We start from the raw sequence: 26,475 nt of genomic DNA, 5'->3' as shown, positions 1-26,475 counted from the left end.
AGCTGTACCTATTTCATTCATATGGATCACAGTTTTGTGTTTATTTTTTAAGTTTGCCTAGTTGTTATCTTGATACATTCTGATCCATTTCACTACCTCCTCTTCTGTTTAAAGCAGCACAGAGTGGAGGAAACCCTAACTGCTACTGTGGGTGAAGGTCTTCTGACTTGATGTAACCTGGGGATTAAACTTAATGCCTTGAATTGATCTGTTTTTTGATAATAGTTCCCATTAGTTTTTCTATGAGATTATGTCCAGATTTTCTGTAGACTTCCCATTTTAAAACAAAACCTTTTGGCGATGGTTTCTGACCCTGTATGATAACAGGTTGAATTCCTATTTAGCTGCTCAAGCTTTTTATACTCTATTAACCTGACAGGTTTGAATTCACCAAATTGTTCACTAAATCTTAGAGGCAAAGTATTGCAGATGTTGGAAATCTGAAATATAACACAGGAAATGTACAGCAGGCCAGACAGGATCTGTGGAAACAGAAACAGTTAAAGTTTCAGACTGATGACTATTCATCAAACTCTTGTCTCTATATGAGTGGTCCAGAACTATATTTGCTAGTATAGTATCATAACAACAGCTTTGCTGAATCCCTGAGGATGTGGTTTAATGTTGCATGACCAGAAGTGAAATATGGTGGAGTGGAGGGAAAGACGGTTTTGGGGACTGTTGTGGTGGAGCAGTTATTAAAATGATGAGTGTCACACAAGAAGATAATCACAATCTTAAAACATCTGATTCATCTTGCAATCCGTTATTATAGATATATTGGGTAAGGCTGTTAATGGTATTCTATAAGCAGTTTTGAGGTCAGCAAAATATTGTTCAGAGTTGATAAAGCTGTAAATGGAAAAACAGAATTACAGTTAAATTAAATTTCCAGTATCCCTTTCACTTGCCTGTACAGCCGACTCTTGAATGATCAGCCGATAAGGCATCCTATAAAGCAGTTACATTTGTAGTGAGATGACCAAATTGTGTAAGGAAGCATGCAATACTCCTTCAAACTAATACACTCATTATACCATACATGTACTTTGAAAAGGCATTCCGATTTTACATATCATTGCTCCTGAGCTATTTATACAGAAGAGTCATACTGCATTGGAATAACTAGTGTGTTGCAGTGTGGCAGATGGGCTGGATATCTTGCAGCTATCTGATGGCTTTTTAGAAATAGTACCAGATGTTGTACATTGTCCCCCTGTGCACATGATAGGTGTACAGATGTTTCTTTCCCACCTGAGTGGTTCATAAGCACTGCAGGCAAAGATGATGCATCACAATTCATGTAAATTGGATATTATAGTTTGAGCAAAACCTGGATATTAAGTCCTGAATGCAATTTTATCTTCCCATGTTTTAAGGTAAACTATAGGATGCATGCAAAATATATGGTTCAGTAGTTATCTCTGGAGATTTTAAACGGTTTCTAATTGAAAGGAGTTTCAGTATTGAAGCTCTGCATTATCAATTCCTCCATCATTTAAGCAAAACTATTTGTTTTTTTAAAAGGCGTAGAATTTAGGTAAACAACTTGCAAGTTTTGGCATTACAGATAGGAGATACAACATTAGTCCCAAGTTTCAACTGCTAATGCACGCCTCAGATATGTACTCATTGGGTTTGTATATTGTCCAGTTACCAGCCTTGCAGGCTAGTTTGTCAGGTTTGACTCCTGGCTAGTGACTTTACGGATCTCGCCAAAATAGTGTTATATTTAGACCCAAATCTTATATACTGAGAACACAAGGAAATAGGATCAGTAGAGGCCACTCAGCCTCTCAAACCTGTCTGACCATTCAGCATAATCATGGCTGATCTCTGCTGACCTCCATTCCACCTTCTGTGTTAGTTGCCCGTAACCCTTAATTCCTCTTTCAATTATTTATATATCTCCATCTTAAATATATCTAATGATCTGGCCTTCGCCACCCACAGAGGCACTGAATTCCAGAGATTCACACTGAGAGAAGAAATTTCTATACACCTTAGTTTTAAGTGACCAACCCTTTATTTCATAGCTCTGTTCCCTTGTTCGTGATTCTCCCACTAGTGGAAACACCTGGAAGGTGGAAGAATTAACCAAGATTCCTGCTGCTGGTGGTATCCAGCAATAACTCTTGGCAGTATATTTACATCAACATCTGTGTATAGTGTGATGCTTTGGTTGGTGCTCAACACCTAAGCTCTTGTTGAGAATGGTTGTTTGATTAATGGAATCCTTGCCTAACAAAGATCAGCAACAAGGGAGGGGGAGAGAAATGAGCATGATTTACAATATCCTAAAGAGAACCCTAATCCCAGTCAATCCTTGCATAATATTAAATGATCTCTTTGCTGCTTTTTATGATGTATGTAGCAGATTTTGGTTTACCATTAGGTTTTGCTAAATTTACTATGATTGGATTGTGCTGTCTCATTCTGCAGAATTTATGGAAAAAATGCAATTTGCAACCTGAAGATGCCCCCAAAGCACTTGTCAACCATCGTCGTACTTTCAGGAGTGAATTTTACTTTTTTTTAAATGTATGCAGTTTTAATGACAGAAATAGACAATAGGCTTGCTGTTCAACATAGTAGCATTTCACAGATCAATTTACTGATTTTACTGATCTAGGTACTATTTAGTCTGCCAGGAAGTATGCAGTTTTGCTGGCCTAACGACTTCAGGGTTAACTGGATGGCTGTGTTTTGCATGATGAAATTGTGTTTTTGGAACCAATCAAAACTGTTTATTAAAAACAAAAGCTCCAGTCTCTAAGATGGATAGTTAGACTTGGCTGAGGTATTAAATGGAGTGCAGGGATTTAATTGTTCAGTGATTAAATTTTTAAAAAAACTAGATTAGGTTAAGATTTTTTTAAAGCTTTTGTTTGCTTTGTTTTCCTCAACAGTTCATCCCCTCACTTCCTCATTTTTTACCCACTTCTAATTTTTTTAAATGATTTTTGGTAATATTTTAGGTTTAATATTTGAGCAATAAAGCTACTAATTATAAATTCAGTTTTATTATGGAAAATACTAGTGTTTGTTTAAAACCCACAGCATGTAATCTGAAAAGACACTAAAACTTGCCAGTTGATGCTTCTCTGGAACTGATGATTTTAAACACTTCATGGAGTTTGTAGTCCAAAGGGTAAAGGCTGGTCAGTTAACACAATAACCCATTTCATATTGTTCATTTCCCACTGTTTTCTGTCATACGGTAGGGATTGGTTAGAAACTAGCATGTATATAGTAACACAGTGGCTAACTGTTCTAGCAACCTGGAAGCCTGAACCATTGACCCAGAGACACAAACTTGAATCCCATCATGGCTGCTGGGGAATTTAAATTCATGTCAAATGCTGGCTATGTAACTATTAGATTGGTTCAATAATGCCCTTAAGGATAGAAATCTGCCAACCTTACTTAGTCTGGCCTATGCACCTCCAGACTCCTTAATGTGATTGTCTCTCACTGCCCTTTAAAGTAGCTTAGCAAGCAACGTAGCTCAAGAGCCTATTAAGAAGGGTTAATAAATGCTGGCATTGCCACAGTTGCCTATATTCCATAAATAAATAAAAATAAACATATTGGTTGATATTGTGCACTAAGATCATTTTCAGGACTGTGCACTAAATAATACCTTGAACAGGGAGAGAGCAACTACATTTAAATTCAGATGTACAATATAAGATATCTTCCAAGGAACAATGTCATTCCAAGCTCTTGGTTTTTGGGCTTATACTAAGTTATTACTTAGTCTCTGTGGTATAAAGAGTTTAAAGACTGCATTTCACAGGCTGTTGGTTGTAGTTAACACTAGGCACTGGGAGAGAAGTTCGCACATATACACTTGAAACACCCAGACTAAAATACACTTCCAACTGGCAAATAATGCACATTTTTGGTACAGAAACAAATAGCTTCAGACTTGAAATATTTACTTATTAAAAACGAAAACCCCTTTCTTCAATATGTGATCATGCTCGTGTACCCTTGAACCCAACTAACATGGGACAATTGTCCCAAAGTGGCATTTCTAATTACCAGAGTAAGCCAAGCACTTGAGCCACTAAGGCACAGGACAAAGAAGTGACTGTACCCTACAATTCATTTTATTGGTATTAGGAACAAGCTTCCATTTTTTTATAAAATGACTAGTTCGTTCACTGATGGATTGGTGATTGACAAGTGGCAAAGTAACACTTTCGTTTGCCTTGTAGGTGGGAAAGGAGAACAATTTGAGGGGTTTGCAGACTTTGCCTCAACAAGTACAACACCGAGTAACTTCCCTTTGACACCAGGTAGGTCATTGCTGTCACGAGCTCATCAGGCATTTATCATCTGTGTTTACATATTCAATAATGGGTTCATTCATATGCTAATACAATTGTTCTCCATGTGTCAGAGGTGCAAAATGATATGCATGTCTGAAATGATGTAGTGTTAATGTAATCGGGCATCATCTTCAGTTGGAGGCTTATGGATCAAAAAGGTGACCCAGCAGAGTGTTAATGACTATCACGGTTGACAAGAAACTACTGTCGAAGAAAAGACAAAAAAATCTTTGCTTTCCTTTTCCAAGGTTTGTGCTGTATGAGGCAAAATTGTTCTAAAATGATATTTAGCTAAGATCACTGGCAAATTACTGGTACTGCAGCAGAGCTAAAGTGGTGAAGAATGAGGCACAGGATGTATAAAGGTGTAAGCTTTTAGGAGCTGTTAATAATGAATGTCTAGTTAATTGATTTTCATGTCTTGTACTTGGGTCTTGAGGCCATTTGACATGTTTCAATATCAAATAGGTGTTAGATTTCAGAGCTTCACAAGACATCATCTTTCTCCCAATTTATCTAGTGTTCAAATGGCACATTAGGAGCCAACTATTTTAAAATAAAATGTTTTAATTAAAAAGCGTAATTTGTTATGTAGTGAAAGCCCGACATGCACAATATAGAACACAGATTAATCTACTGAAGTGCTGTGAACTCCATGGCTTCCAGCCAGTATGACTGAACACTTCATTCAGTGGTGCCTTCATTCTGCATCCCATTGTGCTCCTGATGCTCTGTTCGACATTGGTTTGGAAAATAATGATACAACTTAATGCATTCTTAAAGCCTATGATTTATAGATGTTTTACAAATGTAATTGACATTAAGAAGAAAAAAGCAAGTAATTTAATGTTGTGCAAAATTTAGTATCAAATATACAGGGGTTCCCCAGGTTATGAAAAACCTGACTTGTGGAAATCCGACTTTAGGCAAATTCTCCCATAAATTTTTAAAGAACTTTTAGTGGTAGTAATAGTAATATGGATCATATTCATTAATAACTGGATAAAGTAGAAATTCTATTAGTTTAATTATGGGTAATGTTAAAGTGAACATGGAAGATACTCAATAAAATGAAAGAATTATAGGAAGTAATGCAAAGCAATACGATACGGATAGTCATAGAAAACAGGCATTTCTGACTTTCGGTGAAGTCAGTTCATGGGTGGTTTTCAGGATCAAAACCTTTACGTAACCCTGTGACTGCCTTTTCAAGCTTTTTCCAATCTGTGCCATTCCATAGTTCCTTTACAAACAATTGTTGATCTCTGAACTAATTGTGGTTACTTAACATAAGATTCTGTGTCCTTAACAGAACATTTTTATCTTAACACCAGAAAAATAAATTATTCATTAAGTTTTGGAAAATCTGAATATTAGTAAGCTTAAAGTCATCGTCTTTAGTTCCTATAATAAACTCTGTTGGACCACCCTGTCAGATCAGGTTATTTTCGAATCCACAGGTTCTTTCAGGAGTCCAAGAGTGAGTTGTAAACATCTTAGTGTTTCACAAAGTTTTAGTGGAAAAGTTTAAAACACAGAAACAGTCACAGAGCACATGGCAGTAGCTTCACTACTAGGAGATAAACCAAGACAAAGGAACTGAAGGTGAACTAGGGTTGGGGGAGGGGGAAGAGAGCAAGAAAGTGATGAACAAAAAAATGACCTTTCATACCTGAGAAAAGAGGTACTCCTTAGCTAACAATAGTGTAATCAGAAAACCTATTTGATACCTGTGACAAAACCAACCAATGAGAAAACACATATTCATGTAATGGACGAACCAATAAGCTAGGAAGCGGCCATACCTTGTACAGCCACTTGAGCTGTATTAAGCACTTCATGTGTTTAAAAAAAACTTAAAACAGTTGAATCCAACAACCCTTTCCATCCTTTTAGCAGGCAATGGTTTGAAGCTGTGAAATTGTTTGCAATCTTGGTATTGTTTGCCCCTGGGATGAGCATCCAACCATCTTCCAGTCCACCTTCAAGACTGCCTCTCCCATGTTGATAACAATTGCTTGACTTTCAGCTCATCTGCTAGAGCCCTTAAAAGTAAATCTATAGAATTGTCTATTCCAGTGTTTTGCTGGTTGGCTTTGCATCTTTCACCCTATATAAACTTGTGCTAATCCAGAACTCTCTCCATATTTTTCATCATCTTGTTCATCCATTGCTTCTGTGCTAGTTTAGTTAACACTGGTTTCCAGTCCAATGCTTCAGTTTCAAAATTATCGTCATTTTTAAGTTCATAGTTTTATTATGTCCTATAGCCCCTGAGTTTTTGCGATCCTCTACACCCCTTCAACTCTAGCATCTTGAACCTTCCCAATGTTTTTAATTGCTTCACTGTAAGTTCTATGCCTGCAGCTGATTTGGCCCCAAAGCTCTGGAAATTATTGCCTAAACATCTGCCTCTACCAGTTCTGCTTTCAGTTGCATCATAATATCTTTATCTTAGACCCAGTAATGAAGCTGCTTTCATCACTTAATAGAATTGTGCCTTCTCTGTCATTTAACTCTACATACCTGCCTTTTTCTTACATCCCTGATAACCAGCACTCTTATGCGTTGCTTTTATTTCAAAACCTTTAAGTTTTTGGTGATGCCCCCTGAGCTAGATGGCCTAAGGGATGAAATCATTTTGTGTCTGTCATATCATTTCCCCTTTATATTTTGTAAAATCTCTGTCTAAATTCCATTGCCCTAGTTTATGTAATTTTTCCCCATAACTTGTCGTCTGAATCTATGCTACACTCAACCCAAGCCACTATGTCCTTCTAAGATGTGGTGCCTGAAACTGCTGACAGTATTCCAAGTTTGGTTCAGCCATGGCTTTCTGCAGCTGTACTCCCTCCCTGAAACCCCAGGCACATTCTAAATGACGCAAGCCAGAAGCCTGAAAGATTATGTATCCTTCGTGGATATAAAATGGATGATCTCTCATTCTCTTAAATAGATCTGCCATAGTTTTGCGAATTAACTTTTAATAACTTCCCTTAATAACTTACAATTTAATGTATTCCTGCCCTTCTTTTGTGGTGTTGGTAAACCTGGATACATAACTTTAATGATGGGATAAGAAGCTATTTACAAATATTGTGAAAAGTTGCAGCACCAGCAGAGATCCTTGTGGCACACTTTAATTTAATCCATCCTTTGAGTACCTGCTTATTATCCCTACTCCTGTTTGTGTTCTGTGTCAGGTAGCAATTTTCTTTCAGTTCCATGAACTTCAGCTACATCTAACAGTTTCTTAAGCAGGCCTTTACAAAATGCCATCTTGAGGACATACAAATAACATCCATAGCCAATTCCTAGTCCACTCCTTCAGAGAACCCTCCAAAAAAATATACTCCATCTTTACAAATCCATGCTGGCTGTCCATAATCAGCTGAAAAATTTCAAAGCCCATAAATATAGTCTCTAGTAATTTCCCATCATTTGATGTTAAACTAATTGATCTGCAATTCCCTGAGTTTTTCCATCTTTTCACTCTAGCAGAGTGACATGCACCATTTTCTAATTTAAAGGATGGTTCCAGAACCAGGAGAGCTTTGAGGGCATTCACAGTATTCTCACCAGTTTCCTTTAAAAGCCTGGGATGGAACCCCTCTGTTCCCAAGGTTTTTTTTTTACTTAATTGTGCCGTTATGCTTTGTTATTATTTTGACCGCCTGACAGACCGCTCTCCTGATATTTCCTTCTGTTGCTTAATGCAAAAGTTGATGATGCTCCTTTTAATTACCTTGAGATTGTTTGCTACATTAGAGACACTGTAAAGTTAAAGGTAGTTGATATTACACAACTGTGGTTACATGGCTTGGAGACAAAACAATCTTGCTGACACTCCAATGCAACGTTGAACTTGGAGGTTGCTCAGCTATAAAACTATTACAAAACTAAAATCCAATCCGACCAAGGCCAATCCATATTCTGTCAGAGTCTGAATACTTGTTTCTGAATTTGACCCAGTCCAGAGGCATTTGCAGAAAAACATGTGAATGATTTGCCCATTGCACATACATTAATGTTGTACAAAAATGTAGGTCACATGTATTAATACTAATCAAATCATCCTGATAAAGCCTGGCCCAACCCAAACATGAATAGTTATTCAGTATGTATATGATCCTGACACACGCAATCATGTGTTTTTGAGGCTTGTTAGCCCAGCACTTTACTGCACTAATGAAGATGCTGTCCTTCAGTAGATACATTAAACCAAGGCTCCAACTGTTCTCTTGGGTGGTTATAGAAGATTCCATGGTACTATTCAAAAAATAAGTTATGCCCAGTACCCTAGCAATAATTATTTTTATGGGACCTTGCTGTGTGAAAATTGGCTCTCTCTTGCATTTCCATGATTTTAAGTGTTTTTCTTTAATTTAAATTGAATAAAAATATTTACTTCATTTGTAAAATTTTGTATTGTGAAATCTTGCTTTATGGTGTTGTAAAATTTGACATTCCTGTCCTGATCTAACTCAGGAAGCGACAGCCTGATGCATCTCCTCTGCCAGGAGATGCTTTTACAAAGCATGGAGTGCAAGTCCATTATGTCACCCACATTTCTAAAAGCTGCTGTAGGGGCTTCCTCAGTTAGGCTTCAGTAAAACTAAAGTAGAATTTTGATGTTTTGAGAACATCAAGGCTCCCACTGTGCTCTTCAGAGCAATTATGAAACAACTTGGCAACAAAACACTTTTCTGGTCACAGGAATGCAAGGAGTAGCAATGTGTGCTTTGAATTAAAAGCTGTATTCTCTTAACCCGTAGCAGAATACATCTGCAGCTTCTCCAGTCATGCTGCTGGTTTGTTTTAGCATGGTGCCCATTTTGATTGTCTGGAAAAATGCCTCTTGATGTTTCAGCCAAAACCTTGTTAGTAGTTTAAATACAGGCAACTGGCAATGTGGAGGAGTGGGGAAGCTTTCCTAGAAAGTGGTCGGTATCACGATTTTGGATAACATGACGCTCTATCATTTGCACAAGTGTCAAGGAACCTCAGTTGAAAGAAAAAACATTTTGTCTTTATTTATTTACTTTATTTTCACACAAATTCCATGAACTGATTTTATTCCGCATTGCAAATGTTTGGGTTGTGATTTATGGATCCTGTAAAGACAAATTTCCGTAACCAGAATGGCCATAAAGTTATTGCTTGTATAGGAGTGTGAAAGTGAAATTAGCTTAGTGACACACAAAGGGTAGTCTGTTATATACAATTCATATGTTAGAGTTTGTAGTATTCTTGAAATGCCATTTAGCTGTCTTTGAACCCTGGTCACCAAAACGTCACACACTGAAATACAATGCGAGGACATGGTGGCAATGTAGCATTAAGAATTGTTATTCTATAAATACCAATAAATTGAATGTATCATGGGTTATATAATCTGTGTTAACATTAGAGGAGGAATGTTGCAGTGGACATTGAAAGAATTTGAGAATTTTGGTACCAATGGGAACAGAAAAGTGGACCCTAGTTTAACATGATCTGAAGAAAGCTATCTCTAGCAATGAGCTACTCCCTCATGCACATATATATAAAACTACATTTAGGCATTTTCCCAGTTCCATTAATCTTTGAATCAGTACCAGAATGTAACAGTGTGCGTGTTTGTTTTCTCATATGGATTCAGAACTAACTTGTTTTCTTCCCTTGTTTTCCCCTCTTCTTTAGCTCGTGTCTTTTTGAATATATGGTTACATAAGCAAGCACCGAACTACTTCTGTATCTCAATCAAGTGGTTGTTTTATTTATATGCGTGCAGTCAGTAAGCTCTTTGCATTTGGGCAGCATTACAGCCAGGCCATATTTTTGTCTGCCCATAGATTTACACTTCCAACAGTGGGTTTCTTGCCCACTAATATCACCACCTCTCTCTTTGGGGTGCCATAGTTAGTTGTGTCTTGGGGAATTACCAGCTAACTGAACTGATAGAATCAGTCTATCTTGCATATTGACTTCTCATTAGCACTGCACAATGAACATTAGCTGTTGTGTGTCAGTAATCTCAAGTTTCATTGTTGCTCTAAAAGGTTATGCTGAGAATGGCATCTTTAATAAAACTATCACCAAAACACTGTCTTTAGCTTCGGATGTTATTGAGATTTTCACTGATTTTGAACTACAATTTTATTCGGTTCTTAAAAATAAAACCCCTTTAGAAGCCAGCTATAAAAAATATTGCATAGTGCCATTCCTCTAAACACATTAACTGCACACAGCAGCAAAAAAGCCTACCTGTCCACAGCTTTAGTTTATAGAGTGCATCATTTGTACTTATGAAATATAGCAGTAAATCCAGATGCTGGGGGAATCTACTCTGCAGCATCCAATTCATTTTGCAGCATTAGATTATAGCCTTGCAGTTTGCTTCCAGGTAGTAATTCTGTGCATAGACCTATTGAGCAGAGCCTGGCAGCACACAGTAAAAGATTAATGAACCTTGTGCCATTTAAAAGTGATAAGTCCTGCTTTTGACTAGTTACTCATACCTTTTTAAGTATAGCATTTCTTAAAAAAAATCTAATCTTGCAGTAGCCGTTCAGAGGTGTTTTTGCTTGATGTTGAAATTGATGAGGAGAAAGAAGGTGTAGTGAGTTGATGGGATGTGGGGGAGTTGTCAAGGAGAGAAGGATATTCATAAGTCCATGACTAATCTTGCATACTGTGCTTGTCAGTGCTTATTAAGAACCCAGTCTTAACAATTTTTAATATTTATTATTAGTCAGGAGGTTGATTTACATGTGCTCATTTTGTGCTGTTCTATGTACATACTTTTAAATGCTACTTGATGCAGATACCTGTAATAGGTTTATATAACCTAAATGCTTTTAAGGTCTCCTAACCATTCAAAAATGATTAATCTGGGTTGAATGTTATTTCTAGAGGGACCATGAGTGTTACAAAAGGATTAATCAAATTTGAAAAATGATTTCTAAAGGGACAGAATGTGTTCAGCAATGATTAATCTTCTTTGAGAAATGATTTCCGAAGGGGCTATTACTATTGCTGTGCAGCCTCTAAATTAATACAAGAAAAGACAGCTCAAAACTAATTATTTGTCCAGCAAGTCTCTGAGTTGTGAGTTTCATTCTGGTGAAATGGGTGCATTTGACTTGATCAACAATGGATTCTGTACAACGGTGAAAAAGAGATATCTGAATTCTATTTCTCTTTGCATATTACCTTCTGTCCTTTTCTGCCCTTCCCCTAATAATCAGTGGTCCTGAGCTTTGTTGAGCAATGAGACTAGGTTTGATCTGCAAGCTGAGTTAAGTAAAGTCTATTGTCCTAGAGTAAGGATGTTGCTGTTGTCAGCAGTGATGAAGGTGGGAACTGGAGGAAATATCCTGCAAGGTTCCTTTTCATTGATCCCTGGTGAAATATGCATTTACATGTGCCCTCTGTGGTCAAATAATCTGATGTTCACAGGAAGGATAGCCTTGCGGACAAAGAGATATGAAGTACCAAATACTTGTGAAATCATTGAAAGTAAGAGAAGGATAAAATTTAAGGGGAAGGAAGAAGCAAGTAAGAGAAGATCTATATCTTCTTCAACAAAACCAACCTTTAATGGAAAATTAAATGGTACCTGATGGGAACGTTAGAAGATGACGATGAGTCATGGAAATGGTGTCCAAAGATTATTGAAAAGGAATTTTGAAGGAACATTTTAAGAGGCAGTGAGGTTTAGTGGAGGCAGCTGGAAACACTGCTACGGATGGTGGAATGATGAAACACGGATGCATATCTGGAAAACAGTGAATCTCTCTGAATCGTAGACTTGGAAGTTACAGAGATGGAATGGTAAAGCCATGGAAAGATTTGAAAATAAGATTGACAATTTTAAAATCCTAGGTTTGGTAAACTATATATTCTTATTATTTTTGAACTTCAAAAGTTATTTCTTCAAAAATATAAATTAATCCATGAAGATTAATCTATGTTGGTACCAACGACATAGGTAGGAAGGGGGATGAGGTCCTGAAAAGTGAGTTTAGGGAGCTAGGCAGAAGGCTGAAGAACAGGACCTCAAGGGTAGCAATCTCAGGATTGCTGCCAGTGCCACCTGATAGTGAAGGTAAGAATAGGAGGCGATGGCAGTTGAATGCGTGGCTGAGGAGTTGGTGCAGGGGGCAAAGATTTAGATTTTTGGATCATTGGGATCTCTTCTGGGGAAGGTGGGACCTGTACAGAGAGGACGGGTTACACCTGAACCCGAGGGGGACCAATATCCTTGCAGGCAGGTTTGCTAGTGTGGTTCAGGAGGGTTTAAACTAGTTTGCGAGGGGGATGGGAACCAGAGGGATAGCTCAGTGGAAGAAGTGCATGGAGTAAAGTCAGATCTAACATATAGAGAGGCTTTGAGGAAGGAGAAGCAGTATAGGGTATAAAAGTAGAAAGGTGGATGGGCTAAAGTGCATTTACTTAAATGCAAGAAGCATCAAGAATAAGGGTGATGAGCTGAGAGCTTGGATAAATACATGGAACTATGATATTGTGGCTCTTGCAGAGACTTGGCTGTCACCAGGGCAGGAATGGATACTGAATATTCCTAGATTTCAGTGTTTTAAAAGGGATGGGGGGGGGGGGGGGCGGGGGGAGAAGAGGAGGAGGAGTGGCGTTACTGGTCAGGGATACTATTACAGCTGCAGAAAGGGTGGATAATGTAGAAGGATCCTCTCTAGATCAGTATGGGTGGAAGTTATGAACAAGAAAGGAGCAGTTACTCTACTGGGAGTATTCTATAGGCGCCCCGGTAGCAGCAGGGATACTGAGGAGCAGATTGGGAGGCAGATTTTGGAAAGGTGCAAGAATAACAGGGTTGCTATCATGGGAGACTTCAACTTCCCAAATATTGATTGGCACCTGCTTAGTACCAAAGGTTTAGACAAGCAGAGTTTGTTAAGTATCTCCAGGACGGATTTCTGTCTCAGTATGTTGACAAGCCGACTAGAGGGAATACCATATTAGATCTAGTATTAGGTAATGAACCAGGTCAGGTGACAGGTGGGTGAGCATTTGGGGGACAGTGTCCACCGCTCCATAACCTTTAGCATTGTCGTGGACAAGGATAGGAGGAAAGAGGACAGGAAGATATTTAATTGGGGAAGGGCAAATTATGAGGCTATAAGGCTAGAGCTTGCGAGTGTAAATTGGGATGACATTTTTGAAGGAAAATGTACTATGCAGATGTGGTCGTTGTTCAGGGATCTCTTGCAGGATGTTAGGGATAAATTTGCCCCAGTGAGGTAGAGAAGGAATGGCAGGGTGAAGGAACCATAGGTGACAAGAGAGGTGGAATATCTAGTTAGGAGGAAGAAGGCAGCATATACATAAGGTGTAGGCAGCAAGGATCAGATAGGGCTCATGAGGAACATAGGGTAGCAAGGAAGGAACTTAAGAAGGGGCTAAGGAGAGCAAGAAGGGGACATGAAAAGGCCTTGGTGAGTAGGGTTAAGGAAAATCCTAAGGCATTTTTCACTTATGTGAAGAGTAGAAGGATGACGAGAGTAAAGGTAGGACTGATTAGAGACAAAGATGGGAAGATGTGCCTGGAAGCTGTGGAAGTGGGTGAGGTCCTCAATGAATACTTCTCTTCAGTATTCACCAAGGAGAGGGGGCTTGATGACGCTGAGGACAGTGTTGGTAAGATTAATGTTCCAGAGCATGTTGATATCAAGAGAGAGGATGTGTTGGAGCTGTTAGAAAATATTAGGACAGATAAGTCCCCAGGGCCTGATTGGAATATTCCCCAGGGTGCTCCGCGAGGCGAGGGAGGAGATTGCTGAACCGTTGGCTAGGAACTTTGAGACGTCATTGTCCACAGGAATGGTACCGGAGGATTGGAGGGTGGCAAATGTTGTCCCCTTATTCAAAAAAGGTAGTGGGGATAGTCCAGGGAATTATAGACTAGTGAGCCTTACGTCTGTGGTGGGCAAGCTGTTGGAAAGGATTCTTAGAGATAGGATCTATGGGCATTTAGAGAATCATGGTCTGATCAGGGACAGCCAGCATGGATTTGTGAAGGGCAGATCATGTCTCTCAAGCCTGATAGGGTACTTTGAGGAGGTGACCAGGCAGATTGATGAGGGTAGTACAGTTAGATGTGGTCTACATGGATTTTAGTAAGGCATTTGACAAGGTTCCACATGGCAGCCTTCTTCAGAAGGTCAGAGGGCATGGGATCCAGGGAAGCTTGGCCGTGTGGATTCAGAATTGGCTTGTCTGTAGAAAGCAGAGGGTTGTGGTGGAGGGAGTGCATTCAGATTGGAGGGCTGTGACTAGTGGTGACCCGCAAGGATCGGTTCTGGGATCTCTGCTTTTCGTGATTTTTATTAGTGACTTGGATGAGGGGGTAGAAGAGTGAGTTGGTAAGTTTGCAGACAACACAAAGGTTGGTGGTGTTGTGGATAGTGTGGAGGACTGTCAAAGATTGCAGAGGGATAGTGATAGGATGCAGAGCTGGGCTGAGAAGTGGCAGATGGAGTTCAGTCTGGAGAAGTGCAAGGTGGTACACTTTGGAAGGACAAACTCCAAGGCGGAGTACAAGATTAATGGCAGGATTCTGGGTAGTGTGGAGGAGCAGAGGGATCTAGGGGTTCATATCCACAGATCACTGAAAGCTGCCTCGCAGGTGGATAGGGTAGTTAAGGAAGCTTATGGAATGTTAGCTTTCATAAGTCGTGGGATCGAGTTTAAGAGCCGCGAGGTAATGATGCAGCTCTACAAAATTCTGGTTAGACCACACTTGGAGTACTATGTCCAGTTCTGGTCGCCTCATTATAGGAAGGATATGGAAGCGTTGGAAAAGGTGCAGAGGAGATTTAGCAGGATGCTGCCTGGTTTGGAGAGTATGGATTATGAGGAGAGACTAAGGGAGCTAGGGCTTTACTCTTTGGAGAGAAGGAGGATGAGGGGAGACATTATAGAGGTGTCAAAATATTAAGAGGAATAGATAGAGTGGACAGCCAGTGCCTCTTTCCCAGGGCACCACTGCTCAATACAAGAGGGCATGGCTTTAAAGTAATGGGTGGGGTGGGAAGTGCAAGGGAGATATCAGAGGAAGGTTTTTTACCCAGAGAGTGGTTGGGGCATAGAATGCGCTGCCTGGGGTGGTGGTGGAGGCAGGTACACTGGTCAAATTCAAGAGGTTGCTAGATAAGCATATGGAGGAATTTAAAATAGAGGGATATGGGGAGGTAGAGGTTAGATAGTCTTAGGCGAGGATTAAAGGTTGGCACAACATTGTGGGCCGAAGGGCCTGTATTGTGCTGTATTGTTCTATGATTCTATGTTAATTGTAAAGTGTAAAGTTGAAAATCCGGTCATCTGTATAACTTTGAAAAACAATTTCTTGATCTTGATATTCATGCTTGTATAAAAAACATCATTGATTTTTAAACTGCATGTCAGGCAAAAAATTACAAATAACAATCTTTCAATATACATCATCAGAATTGTACTTTCGTCTGATTCTAAGTCCATCTGAAGGGCAAGAGCTGAGAAACGGAGGATATAGAAGTTATTTGGAAAGATGTTTTTGTCTGACTAGAAAAGCTACAGTGTAATCTGACTATTGTTTGTGACTACTTTTACCTCAGTCCATGATTTTATTATCAAGAATTATGATCAACTTACTCCACATCAATTATTATTACAAATAATTGTGTACTGATGAATTAAACCAATAATGCACAGTGTCACCATTGTGCTGTTGATAAAGTCAAATGCTCTGAGGGTGCTAACAAGAACAGAAAGTTCTGTTTACTCTCAAATAGAACAGGAGGTTATGATTTTGATGAAATTAGAATATCTGCTCAATTATCCTTTTAATGTATTTTGTATGCATCAAGGTAAGGTGTCTTCAGAGGTAATGGAATCTTCATTTGGGCCACTTGTGTCATTGCCTTTTAATGAAGTATCCATAAGACACTCAGATGAAGTCTTTCAGTTCTGCAGTCATTTTCTAAGGATCTTGCCTGTCATTGATCTTGTGATTTAGACTTCTTGAATAACTGTCATCTTAAGTGCATTGTAATATTTTTCACTTTTTGTCGTCATCAAGATATTGATGCTGTTTAACATGGGTATTTGGATTTATGAAGAGTTTTGAAAGGGAAAGCCTCTTTATTTTACCTAAAATGTAGCTTTGTCACTTTGAGAATTTGATCTTCATCATACCAAGTGTCTAAAGATAGTAAGTTCAAAATGTCTGGTATTCTGAAAAGGATACCTGGAGATTATTCCACATGATTGCAGCAATTGATAGCTTTTACCCTTAAAAGAAAGTAGATGCATCCCATATGCTTAGTACAAATGGGGTGGGAGGAACTCAGTGAAATATGAAACTAAAATTGTATATTGAAATGTGGAAAAACTTTGCCAGAGGGAGCAGTGAATAGAGATTATTGGATGTTTTAAAGGAAATGTATTTAAAGCAAAGGAATATCCAGCGATATGGGACACTGCTGTTAGAAAATGCTGGCATGTACAGGGAGCTGAAAATTCTCCTGTACCGTAAATTTGTCTTTAATATTGAGCCTAAAGCTCAACCAATGAATCACTGAATCACAGTAGCACCTTGACATTTTCCAGATAAGAATGCTGTGCCAAATTTGAAGCTGTCAGATTTAAAGTATGAAGCCTCTCGAAGCATCTGAAACTTTTTTTAAGCAAGCAGCTGTGGATGCTAACTAATGCATCCATAATTGAGCAGTATTCGATTCCACTGATCACAGTGCAGCTTTCTTGTTCATTTAAAGTTTGGCGTACCTCCAGTGTGTCCTCCATGATGGGAATTGACAAATAATCAAGAGTCCATGAATTTAATTCTTGGATGAATAGTACAAGATTGGGCATAGGACAAGAAAAAAATCAAGACAAATAACAAAAGTATACTGAGTTTTGGCATCTTTACAAACCTTCAATCTGCAAAACTGGTGGATATTCAGGACAATGGATAATTGCAGCCCAGGTAGCAGAGGTTCCACTTGCTTATTTGTTGCATGCTTTTAAGAGTACTTGGTTCAAATGTTTACTTCCCAAGAGGCTCGCAGAAATGTAATACTTCGGGGTCTTTCAATTTCCTCCTTCCTCCCCTTCACTCACTCTGCCCCCACAAAATTAATTTAGACTCTTCCATTTAAATGTATCCCTGGAGGTTATACAGAGATATATGGAAAAGATCCCACATGTGATACATCCTCACCAAATCAAGCTCCAATAGGTGCAACTTTGGCTGTTACAATTGGCCTGGATGTTTCTGGATTAAGGAGAATAAAACAAAGCATCTGTCAAGCCTCTTGTGTTGGATTTTATTGAATTTTGCGTACAGATGGACATTTGGTGGAGACTAATTTGGACTTGTCCAACTGTGTGTAGTTGAATGATCTGCAGATACTTCACAGGGACACTCCTCAAAAGAGCTGTATCTAACCTGAGCAATTATTTTGAGGGGTAAGAACATTTTAGGGCTTTAATTCCATATAAAATATACTGTCAGAAAATGATAGGTAGCAGATGTTGTTTTCATTTTTGATTAATTTACTAGTTTTGCCCTTAGATTTTATTAAATGGGTGGATGGTTCAGGCCAGCCTTTTCTGCAGCTGTTAATAAAATTAACAGCAATTTAACCTGCAATTACTTGGGAACAAAGACTCTGGATCTGTAGCAAAGTGACTCTGACAAACACTGCAAGAATGATTTTTGTGTTACTTAGCTTTGGAGTCCTATGAGCTGGTAGTTTGTAATTGGGATTGCTTTGCTGACAGTCTTGTCCAGTCCATATTTTGGATGAAAATCCTTATTGGAGATGTATGGAAATTTCACTCTCAGACCAACTAGTTTGTGTGTTTATTTCAATAGTGCAGAATTTCTTGTAGTAATAGTGATGTCTTTTGTAACTGAAATACTAACCCCAAGTATGTTTGAATTTGGTCACAATCTCTTTGCTTCTTCCTCCCCAATGTGCATTAGAGCTAGTGTTCAGCTCCTTGCTAGCTATTTGATGCATAGTAAACTTTCCAATAGAAATTAGGATTAATAATCTATCCTTGGCACTTGTGTATAAAAGAGAAATGTTTAGATATCTGGAGAGATCCTTGCTCTTTAAAATTATTACCATGAGATAACGTTTATAAGATCAAGCAGATGGGTTCAATTTAACGTACTATCTGACAATGGAATTTAGAGTGGCATTCATTCCTACTGTAATGAGGTGTAATCCATTATTCTCAAACAAAAGTATAACTATTAATTTGCCATATTAAACAAGTAGAAACTAATTCACCTAAAATTAAGAAATAGTTTTGCCATTTATTGGCTGTGTAAGGAGGAGAAAAATTAACTTCCCTAAATATTTAAGTCAGAGTGTGATAAATATAATAGCTTTGACACAATATTTTGCTGCCTTGCTAAAACTGCAAAAAAAACTACGCAGAAGTATGTGGTCTGGAAGAAATGTCATCTGGAGACATGAACATGTCAAGTCTGATTTGATTCTGGTTCATTGCACTGCTAAGCTTGCTCACTATTATCTTTCCTGCAGGCACATCGTCTAGTAGCAGTGCTGATTTTGGTGAATGGAGTGCCTTCAACCAAGCCCAGTCCAATCAGGCCAGTATGTCAAGTGGGGACCTTTACAACAACATGCAGCATGCTGTTGTCCAACCTCCTGCAGCAACCATGGAGTTGTTTGATCTGAATGCTGGTATGCAGTCGACCATGACCTCATCTCAGAGTATGAACTTTGCTATGTCAGCTCCCAACACCTTAGCTATGACTGGTACCAGTATGTCCATATCCAGATCCCAGGTAAGTACAAGTTAGCCACTAGTTGTTGGAATCATGTAGATGAGTTCATCTGTCTAGTCCAAACACTTTATGATTGAATGTGAAATGTCACGTCCAGAAGTGTTCTGAAGTGCTAACATTTGGATTTCCATGAAGTGTAATTGTCATCATGTTACTGTTTAAGAACTGTGAAAAATGCTTGGAGTACTTAGAGGTAAGAAATGCAGGGATCTGAAAGGTAAAACACACAGATCAGTCAGGAAATGTAGGTAAGACAATTTGGGCCTTAGTTTTTGATATTACCCTATTCTGAGAATGTCTACCTGAATGGTTAATCTTTCCTTTTCTTGCTGAGATTAGTGGATCTACGGTGAATTTACAGCATTTTCTGATCTTAAAGTTGTCAGATTTTGCTCTTCTGAACCTAGTAGACTGCATTGCTTAATGCTATATGGGATGGTGCATTAACAAGGTATGAATTGTAGCTGAGCTGAATGTTTTGAGCTGTAATAACACTGGGCTAGAAAGACTAGAATGAAATAATGGTGAACTAGTTAATAATGTTGTATTTATAATGTATGTTTTGTGATTTTTGTATGAAAGATGGAAGCAATGTACAGGACTTAAAATATATTCTGTATATATTTATAAGGGACTTGGCAGAGAGAGAAAAACTGGAGGGGTAGGATTTTGTAGAGAGTTTCACAGACCCAAGTGAAGATGAGCAGTGACATTGGAGTCACCACCTAAATAATCGGACACTTGTGAAGGTTTTAAAAATAATTTCAGCCATTAACTTGTGCATTTGTCCATTGCTTATTTTTTTGTTTATCTTCTCCTTCCTCTCTCCCTGAGGTGCTGACTTCAGGTGGTTTACAGTTCACCAAATGTCTGTAGGCTTCCTTGTATGTACTTCACTCCGTTTCATGGGTATATTTAAGCAATAGTGAGAAACAATTCAAAATTCTTCTTGCCCAACATTTCTTTCCAGGCACAGCCCATGGAACAGAATGGGAAAGTGAGGATCCTGTTGAAGCCAACTGAAACAGAACTGCATGATTGGCTAACTCGTACATCGGATGTTAACTCTAGGTTTTTCTAGTCTGTAACACTTAGTACTACAAATGCCAGGACACTTAGCAGTATGTGAGGAGATCAAGGAGGAAAGATGAGGGGAAAGATGCATCCAGTTTTCAGTGTCTTGTGGTAGTTAACAAACTAATATTCTTTCTCAGCCTTTGCAGATGTTACCCACGCCTTTGTCAAGGCCTAATGCAATCCCCACACAGAATATGCAGGAGAACCAGAAAGCAGTCAAGCCATCTTTGCCTTCCACCTGGTCAGATCCAAGTGTTAACATCAGTCTGGACTTTCTCACACCTGGCATGCAACCTCCCAAACCCCAGCAACCATCACTAAACACCATGATGCAGCAGCAAGGTAAGGCTTAGAAACCAGAAAAAAAACTTGCATGCATTTAATAAACATTTAATATACTTGCCTTTAGTGAGCTGTTCCGTAAGGAATTGCTAGCTAACTATAACTGGCATTTTAGCTTGTCTCTGACTTCTGCTCCATCTGAAAGTCAGATGAGCAGTGGATCAGATACTAGCACGTCTAACCTTTCATTTCTGTCTATGAAAAGGCCACCTTTGGTGTTCTGGAGGAAAGGCTTCAGGATGTGCCATCTGAAGCCTACTCACAGCCTATTCTGTTTTGGTGATGAATCTTTGGTATGGAGGATCAGCTTAGCCAGTCCAATGTATCTGGATAAGAGCAGAGCAGGAAGGCATTGTGGCTGGTGAGCTCAGGCAGTGGGCCGGATCCAGCATGATTCAACCTTTGTGACCCCAGGATACCTCTGAATGCTGTACAGCCAATGAAGGCCTTTTCTGAAGTGTGGTCACTGATAGAAGTGTTTTAATCCAATTTTCTTTGGAAGGTTACAATTAAAACTGCTTCCATCATTCTTTTGAGTTTTGCATTCTGATCAAGCATTGCTGTATTGAAAGCAGGTTCTTAACCACAACCCTGATGAGCTTTGGACAAGGTGGAACTGTTAATGGAAAGGGTGGGCTTAGACTTGTAGCTTCTCACAGAAATGTGGTTTTGGTGGCTATATGGAATAAACTTCTCTGTCACTATATTGTCCATATTGCTGTCACTAGCTGAAAAATAATTAATTGCAATGATACAGCTTGATCTGACATGATTGGTGTAAGTTGCTATTTTAAAAAAAAATGCAAGTCTTGTACCAAAAGTGATGTCAAGCTTATCATTTCCACTCCTTGCTTCACTGGGAGTCATTTTTTTGTAAATCATTTGTAAAAGAATTACAATGACGAAGGCAAAAACTTAATTTACTAGGATCTCAACTGGGGCTCTAATTATAGCTATAAATCTTATTTGCACCCTTTATAATCCCTTTGTTATTACTTGTTGGGGACTAGATCTTAGACTCAGAATGTAAAGTTGCTATTAATGAACTATTCCATCAAGAATTCCCAAGTTCCATAGGAATTGTTTTTTTTACCAAATGTGTTGCCAGGGCCAGCTGAGCGGAGGTCTGCATTTTCCATTGACTTCAGTGGCTGCCCTAAAGGTCTCTGGTCCAACCACAAACTTTACGTCCTTAATCACTACAAAATGATTAACTGATTGGACTATACTGCAGGTGCTGTTAAGAGCATATAAATGCCCAGAGGATACTCACGTTTCCAAGATAAGTTGGAGCCACGGTGCTGAAGTTCAAAGAGTCTTGTAGCTACTATCTACTATACATATTGTGGTTAAATGTTCTCAATATAATTCTTCCTGACAATTGGTGATCAAAAGCAGTGCATGCAGGAGGCTAAATGAAAGCCTGCAAAAGCCCTTAGCCAATACTTAAAACCCAAAAAATCTGTGCTTTGTCACCATTGTAATGTGATATTGCTCGTAGAATAATACAGCACTGAAACGGGCACATCAGCCAACTCATCCATGCCAACCTAGGTGCCCATCAAAGCTAGTCCCATTTGCCCATGTTTGGCCCATATTTGTCCCAACCTCTCCTATCCATGTACTTATCCAAATATCTTTTAAATGTTGTCATTGCTCCTGCTACAACTACTTTCCCTGGCAGTTCGTTCCACATACGCACCACCCTCTGTGTGAAGGAATTGCCCCTCCAGTCTCTTAAGTATTTCCCCTCTCACCATAAACATATGCCCTCTAGTTTTTGGTTCCTTCTCACCTCATAGTGCAGATGTGTGATTCTAAATTGGTCTACAGAGTTGCCAATACTGTAGCAAAGGAATTGTTTTCAATAATTGTTTTAGTGATAACGTGCAAAAACCCATCCACAGGGACTCTTGGACCTGTTAATGAGTGCTTCAACTATTTGAAGCACATGTTTTTTTGCAAAACACACCTGAGATGGTAAATTTGTAGAATTGCAAAGATTACAATGTGGAAGGAGGTCATTAGAGTAATTCAGCAGGTTCCACCTCACAGTCTCCCCCCACAACTATACAAATTTTTGAGGCTATTATTTAGTTGGCTTTTTAATTTCACATTTTAAAAAAATTATTCTTTCTTTATTAACTGCCCTCTCCCCTCCAATCTCCTGTCTCTATCTCACACCCCCACTGATCAGCCACACTGACCACCACATTGCATTCAGGATCCTAATTACATGCCACATTTATTTAAAGTTTCGTCTTGTCTTTTTTTGTGGCTAATGTGCTGAAATTTGCTTCAATCAGCAGATAAAATCACCAAGTCCAGATAGGTTGTATCCTAGGTTGCTAAGTACAGCTACCCTTCCCTAGTACTTTCTCTTTATCCTCTGCGGAGACCCCAGCGGTAGCATCCTCCTCTCTGCCCATCAAGGTCACAAAGTTGTTCTTAGCTACATCCATGATGGTCCATAATGGAGGAAATAATTCATTTATGCGGAGATTCACTGCAGGTTCCTATTATAAACATTTTCTTCAATACTAGTGATTTAGGGGCATTGATTTATTCCCAATGCAGTTAACAGGTGCTGGTTGGATAACACTGATCTCATCTTAATCCAGCACAGAACATTTAAATGAGTGAAGGTTTACACAGCTAATTCAAATGCTTGTTAGCTAGTTCAATTCCCCCCAGTGGTTTAATTGATTAAGGGCGATGTATGCTGAAAACTGAAGCTTAGAAAAGTCACAGGTTTAATCGTCCCAATGGAGTTAAACTAACCAATCACTGAGTACTAGGGAATTCTACAGTTGTCACAAAGATCTGGCTTCAGGAGCTGGAAAAAGCATCAGGCAGGGGCACCTCTCTCCTTACTGGAAGTTAAAGCAGACTTTAGATCTGCCCTGGAGCATTGTCTCTTGCTCCTGGATGCTGATGTGCACTGTCTTTGGAGCTTCCTGCCAATGTGGCCTTGCAGTTGCTCCACTGGTATTTAGTCACTGGGTAAGGTGGTTGAAGGCAGCCAACACGAAGCAAGGAGCGAGCACCTCTAGGCAGAAAGGGAGAAAAGTTGACAAGAGGAGAGAAAATTAAGCTAATCTGGATAAATGTATGCTAGTTGAAGAAGTTTGCATCTTGTTGCATCTTTTTCTGTAGGGGTATGTAAACATCAATAATGAATTTAAAATCTGGGCTTTCCTGGTAAAATCTTAAACCTCATAATAGGAGCTGCCTATTCAAAATGTCACACATAACTGGAGAGTGTCACTATTGACAGAACATTGTAATTATGACATGTTTACATGGACAATTAGCATTATAAATGTGGACATTGTACCCTCTAATTACAAATTTCAATGAGATGGTGGTTAATTTACTGAAATGGTGTTCAGGAGCCTGTAGTATTGATCTGGCAACATGAGGCAAATCTCTCTATGGAGCAGGGGAATTTTAGTTTGTGATTAAATGAACCTGTAATGGTGACCTTGAAACTTCTAGATTATTGTAAAAACCCTTTTGATTCATTAATTTTCTTCAGGAAAGAAAATCTGCTATCCTTGGCCAGTCTGCTATGAAACACAAAGATAATAGGTCATTCAGTTCAGGAGCAATTGAGTTTGGGCAATAAATATTGACATAGCTAGTAATGTCTGTATCTCAATAACACATTAAAAAAAATTACAAGGGACAAATGCTCAACTTTGCAAGTGAAATAGAGATAATATTATCATTTGCAATCAAACTCATTGTTATCCATTATACATTCATGATAATGGATTTAGTAAAATGTTTATTATCTCTCTGGCTTTTTTAGTAAGCTTTGAAATTTTAAGAGAGTACTGTGTGTGTTTATAGACATTGGCCATAGCTTTTGTGTCAGAAGGAGCAGGTGGCAAGTTCAAGTCCAATTCTAGAGACTTGAACACATGAATCTAGCTTGGCATTCTAGTGTATTGTTGGGGTAAGTGTCACGTTACTGTTTGTGGAAGCTTGCATTGTGCAAATTAGCTGTTGTGTTTTCAAATTAATGCAGATACAGCATTTCAGTGAGTACTTAGTTGGCTATAGACAATTTTGGAATAACTTGAAGTCATGAAAGTGTTATGATTTTAAAAAAAATCTTCCTTGTACCTGCTGGGGAGATATCCTACCTGCTACAGCTTCCAGGACACAGCAGATTGGTGCCCAATCATTGCTGAGATCCAAGGTTCAGTATATTAATAAGGTGAATGCCAATCTCAACAGGCTGAATGACCATTTTTCTTGTTTTAAGAAAAAAAAGTTCTGGTCTGGAGAGCATCACCAACAATGCTATATTTATACCCCATTTGCAAAAGTCATGTGCCAATGATTGGCCATTCCAAACTGCTGTCGTTCTTGAATTAAAGGTTCATTCTGCAATAATATTAGATGGGGAATTTCAGGTTTTGGGTCCAGAGGCAATGCTACAACTGCTTCAAGATTTCTTCAAGTTGGAATGTTGTGGTGAGAGATGAAACAGGAATTTAGATCTCTGAGCTACTGGGCTTGTTGCAATTGGCTTTGGTGCTCTGAGCCTTGAATGAAGTATGACTTGGGAATGTGGTGGGAAATCAACTGGTACATACCTTAACTGCTTTCCAGTGAGCCTTGGATTTCATATGAAGGCAGAGTTGGGGTTGACTGCATCTCCCACAGTTAATAAGCTGGACTGATCCACTTAGAAGACCTTCAACCTCCAGAGGCTTGCCATCCATGCATTTGCATCCTATCATTAATTAACTGCATTGGAAGAGAAAATAAAAAGAGGAGCTTTCTTAAAAAAAATATATAAAATCTAATCTGTACTTTTTTTTTTGCAGGTGCACAGCAACCTGTGAACCTTATGGCCCAGAGCTTTTCCTCCATATCCATTAACTCACCAACCAGTGTGATGCCTCCACGACCTCCAGGAACATCTTTGATGGCTAACAATGTGCCTATGGGCATGGGGATGCAAAACATGATGGGGACTGGTGCTGTAGGGATGAATCCTATGGGTATTCCTCAGAGCAGTATGATGAACCAAGGAATGATGGGAATGAACATGGGAATGGCTCCAGCTGGCATGGCCATGACGGGTTCCATGGGCATGGGTGTTCCTGCCATGGGTCTCAATGCCAGTATGACGCCTGCAATGGTGCAATCCAAGCAAGATGCCTTTGCCAATTTTGCCAACTTTAGCAAATGAGAAGGCTGGAAAGACTCCATTATCTAGATGAAGGTGTGAAGGCTGCACAAAATAGTACTTGAAACACATGAAGATAGGCTGTCTTAAATTTTTATAGTTGCAAAGAACAAGTTTTGTGAAGAATATGGCATATTTTGTATTGGGAGAAATCTAGTAGTTGGCAAGATCTGTGCTATGAAATGTGTATGTCTGTTCCTAACAGAGGTTCTTGAAGTAAAGTCCCTTTCATTGGCATCTTGTTTGCGAGATACACCTTGAAAGCCTTTTTAAATCTTGTTGAATTTTAACTTTATTGAAATCAAAGGCCAGGCAGGATTACATGGATTAGGAAAAGCAGTTCATATCAAAAAAATTTTGTACCTATCTGAATGGCCTTTGAGTCAGGTTCCCAAGAAAATCATTAAATTCCAGACTAGAATCATTAAGTTTTGTTGTTCTTTACCTCTACCTGGACACAATCAATCTCCAGCAGCTCGATAATCAATTGTGTATATATCCTTTATGTAACAAATGAATGCAAACCTATTAAAAAGGTCTACCTAAGGTACCAAAAATAATAAACCTGATTACTGGAATGTAAATAGTTTTGGTGATATGTTCCAGTCTTCATAGATGAAATTAAATCCTTTCTATCATGCAAATGTCTTTATTAATAATTAATAAATGGTGGTAGTTGCAGCTTTTAA

The 26,475-nt window shown here is 38.9% G+C and overlaps 1 protein-coding gene across 1 annotated transcript in view; it reads left to right on the top strand.

Moving 5' to 3' along the window:
• clint1a (clathrin interactor 1a) overlaps positions 1-26,475 on the top strand; it is a 146,513-nt gene extending 120,038 nt beyond the window's left edge. Inside the window, exons 9-12 of the mRNA XM_052014074.1 lie at positions 4,224-4,304; positions 18,896-19,161; positions 20,376-20,580; positions 25,422-26,475. Of these exons, the coding sequence (XP_051870034.1) occupies positions 4,224-4,304; positions 18,896-19,161; positions 20,376-20,580; positions 25,422-25,789 (920 nt within the window). The 3' untranslated portion in view covers positions 25,790-26,475. The remainder of the gene's footprint in view (positions 1-4,223; positions 4,305-18,895; positions 19,162-20,375; positions 20,581-25,421) is intronic.

The sequence above is a fragment of the Pristis pectinata genome, chromosome 4 (genome assembly GCF_009764475.1).
Source record: "Pristis pectinata isolate sPriPec2 chromosome 4, sPriPec2.1.pri, whole genome shotgun sequence".
Taxonomy (NCBI): domain Eukaryota; kingdom Metazoa; phylum Chordata; class Chondrichthyes; order Rhinopristiformes; family Pristidae; genus Pristis; species Pristis pectinata.
This window is presented reverse-complemented; position numbering and strand designations above follow the sequence as displayed.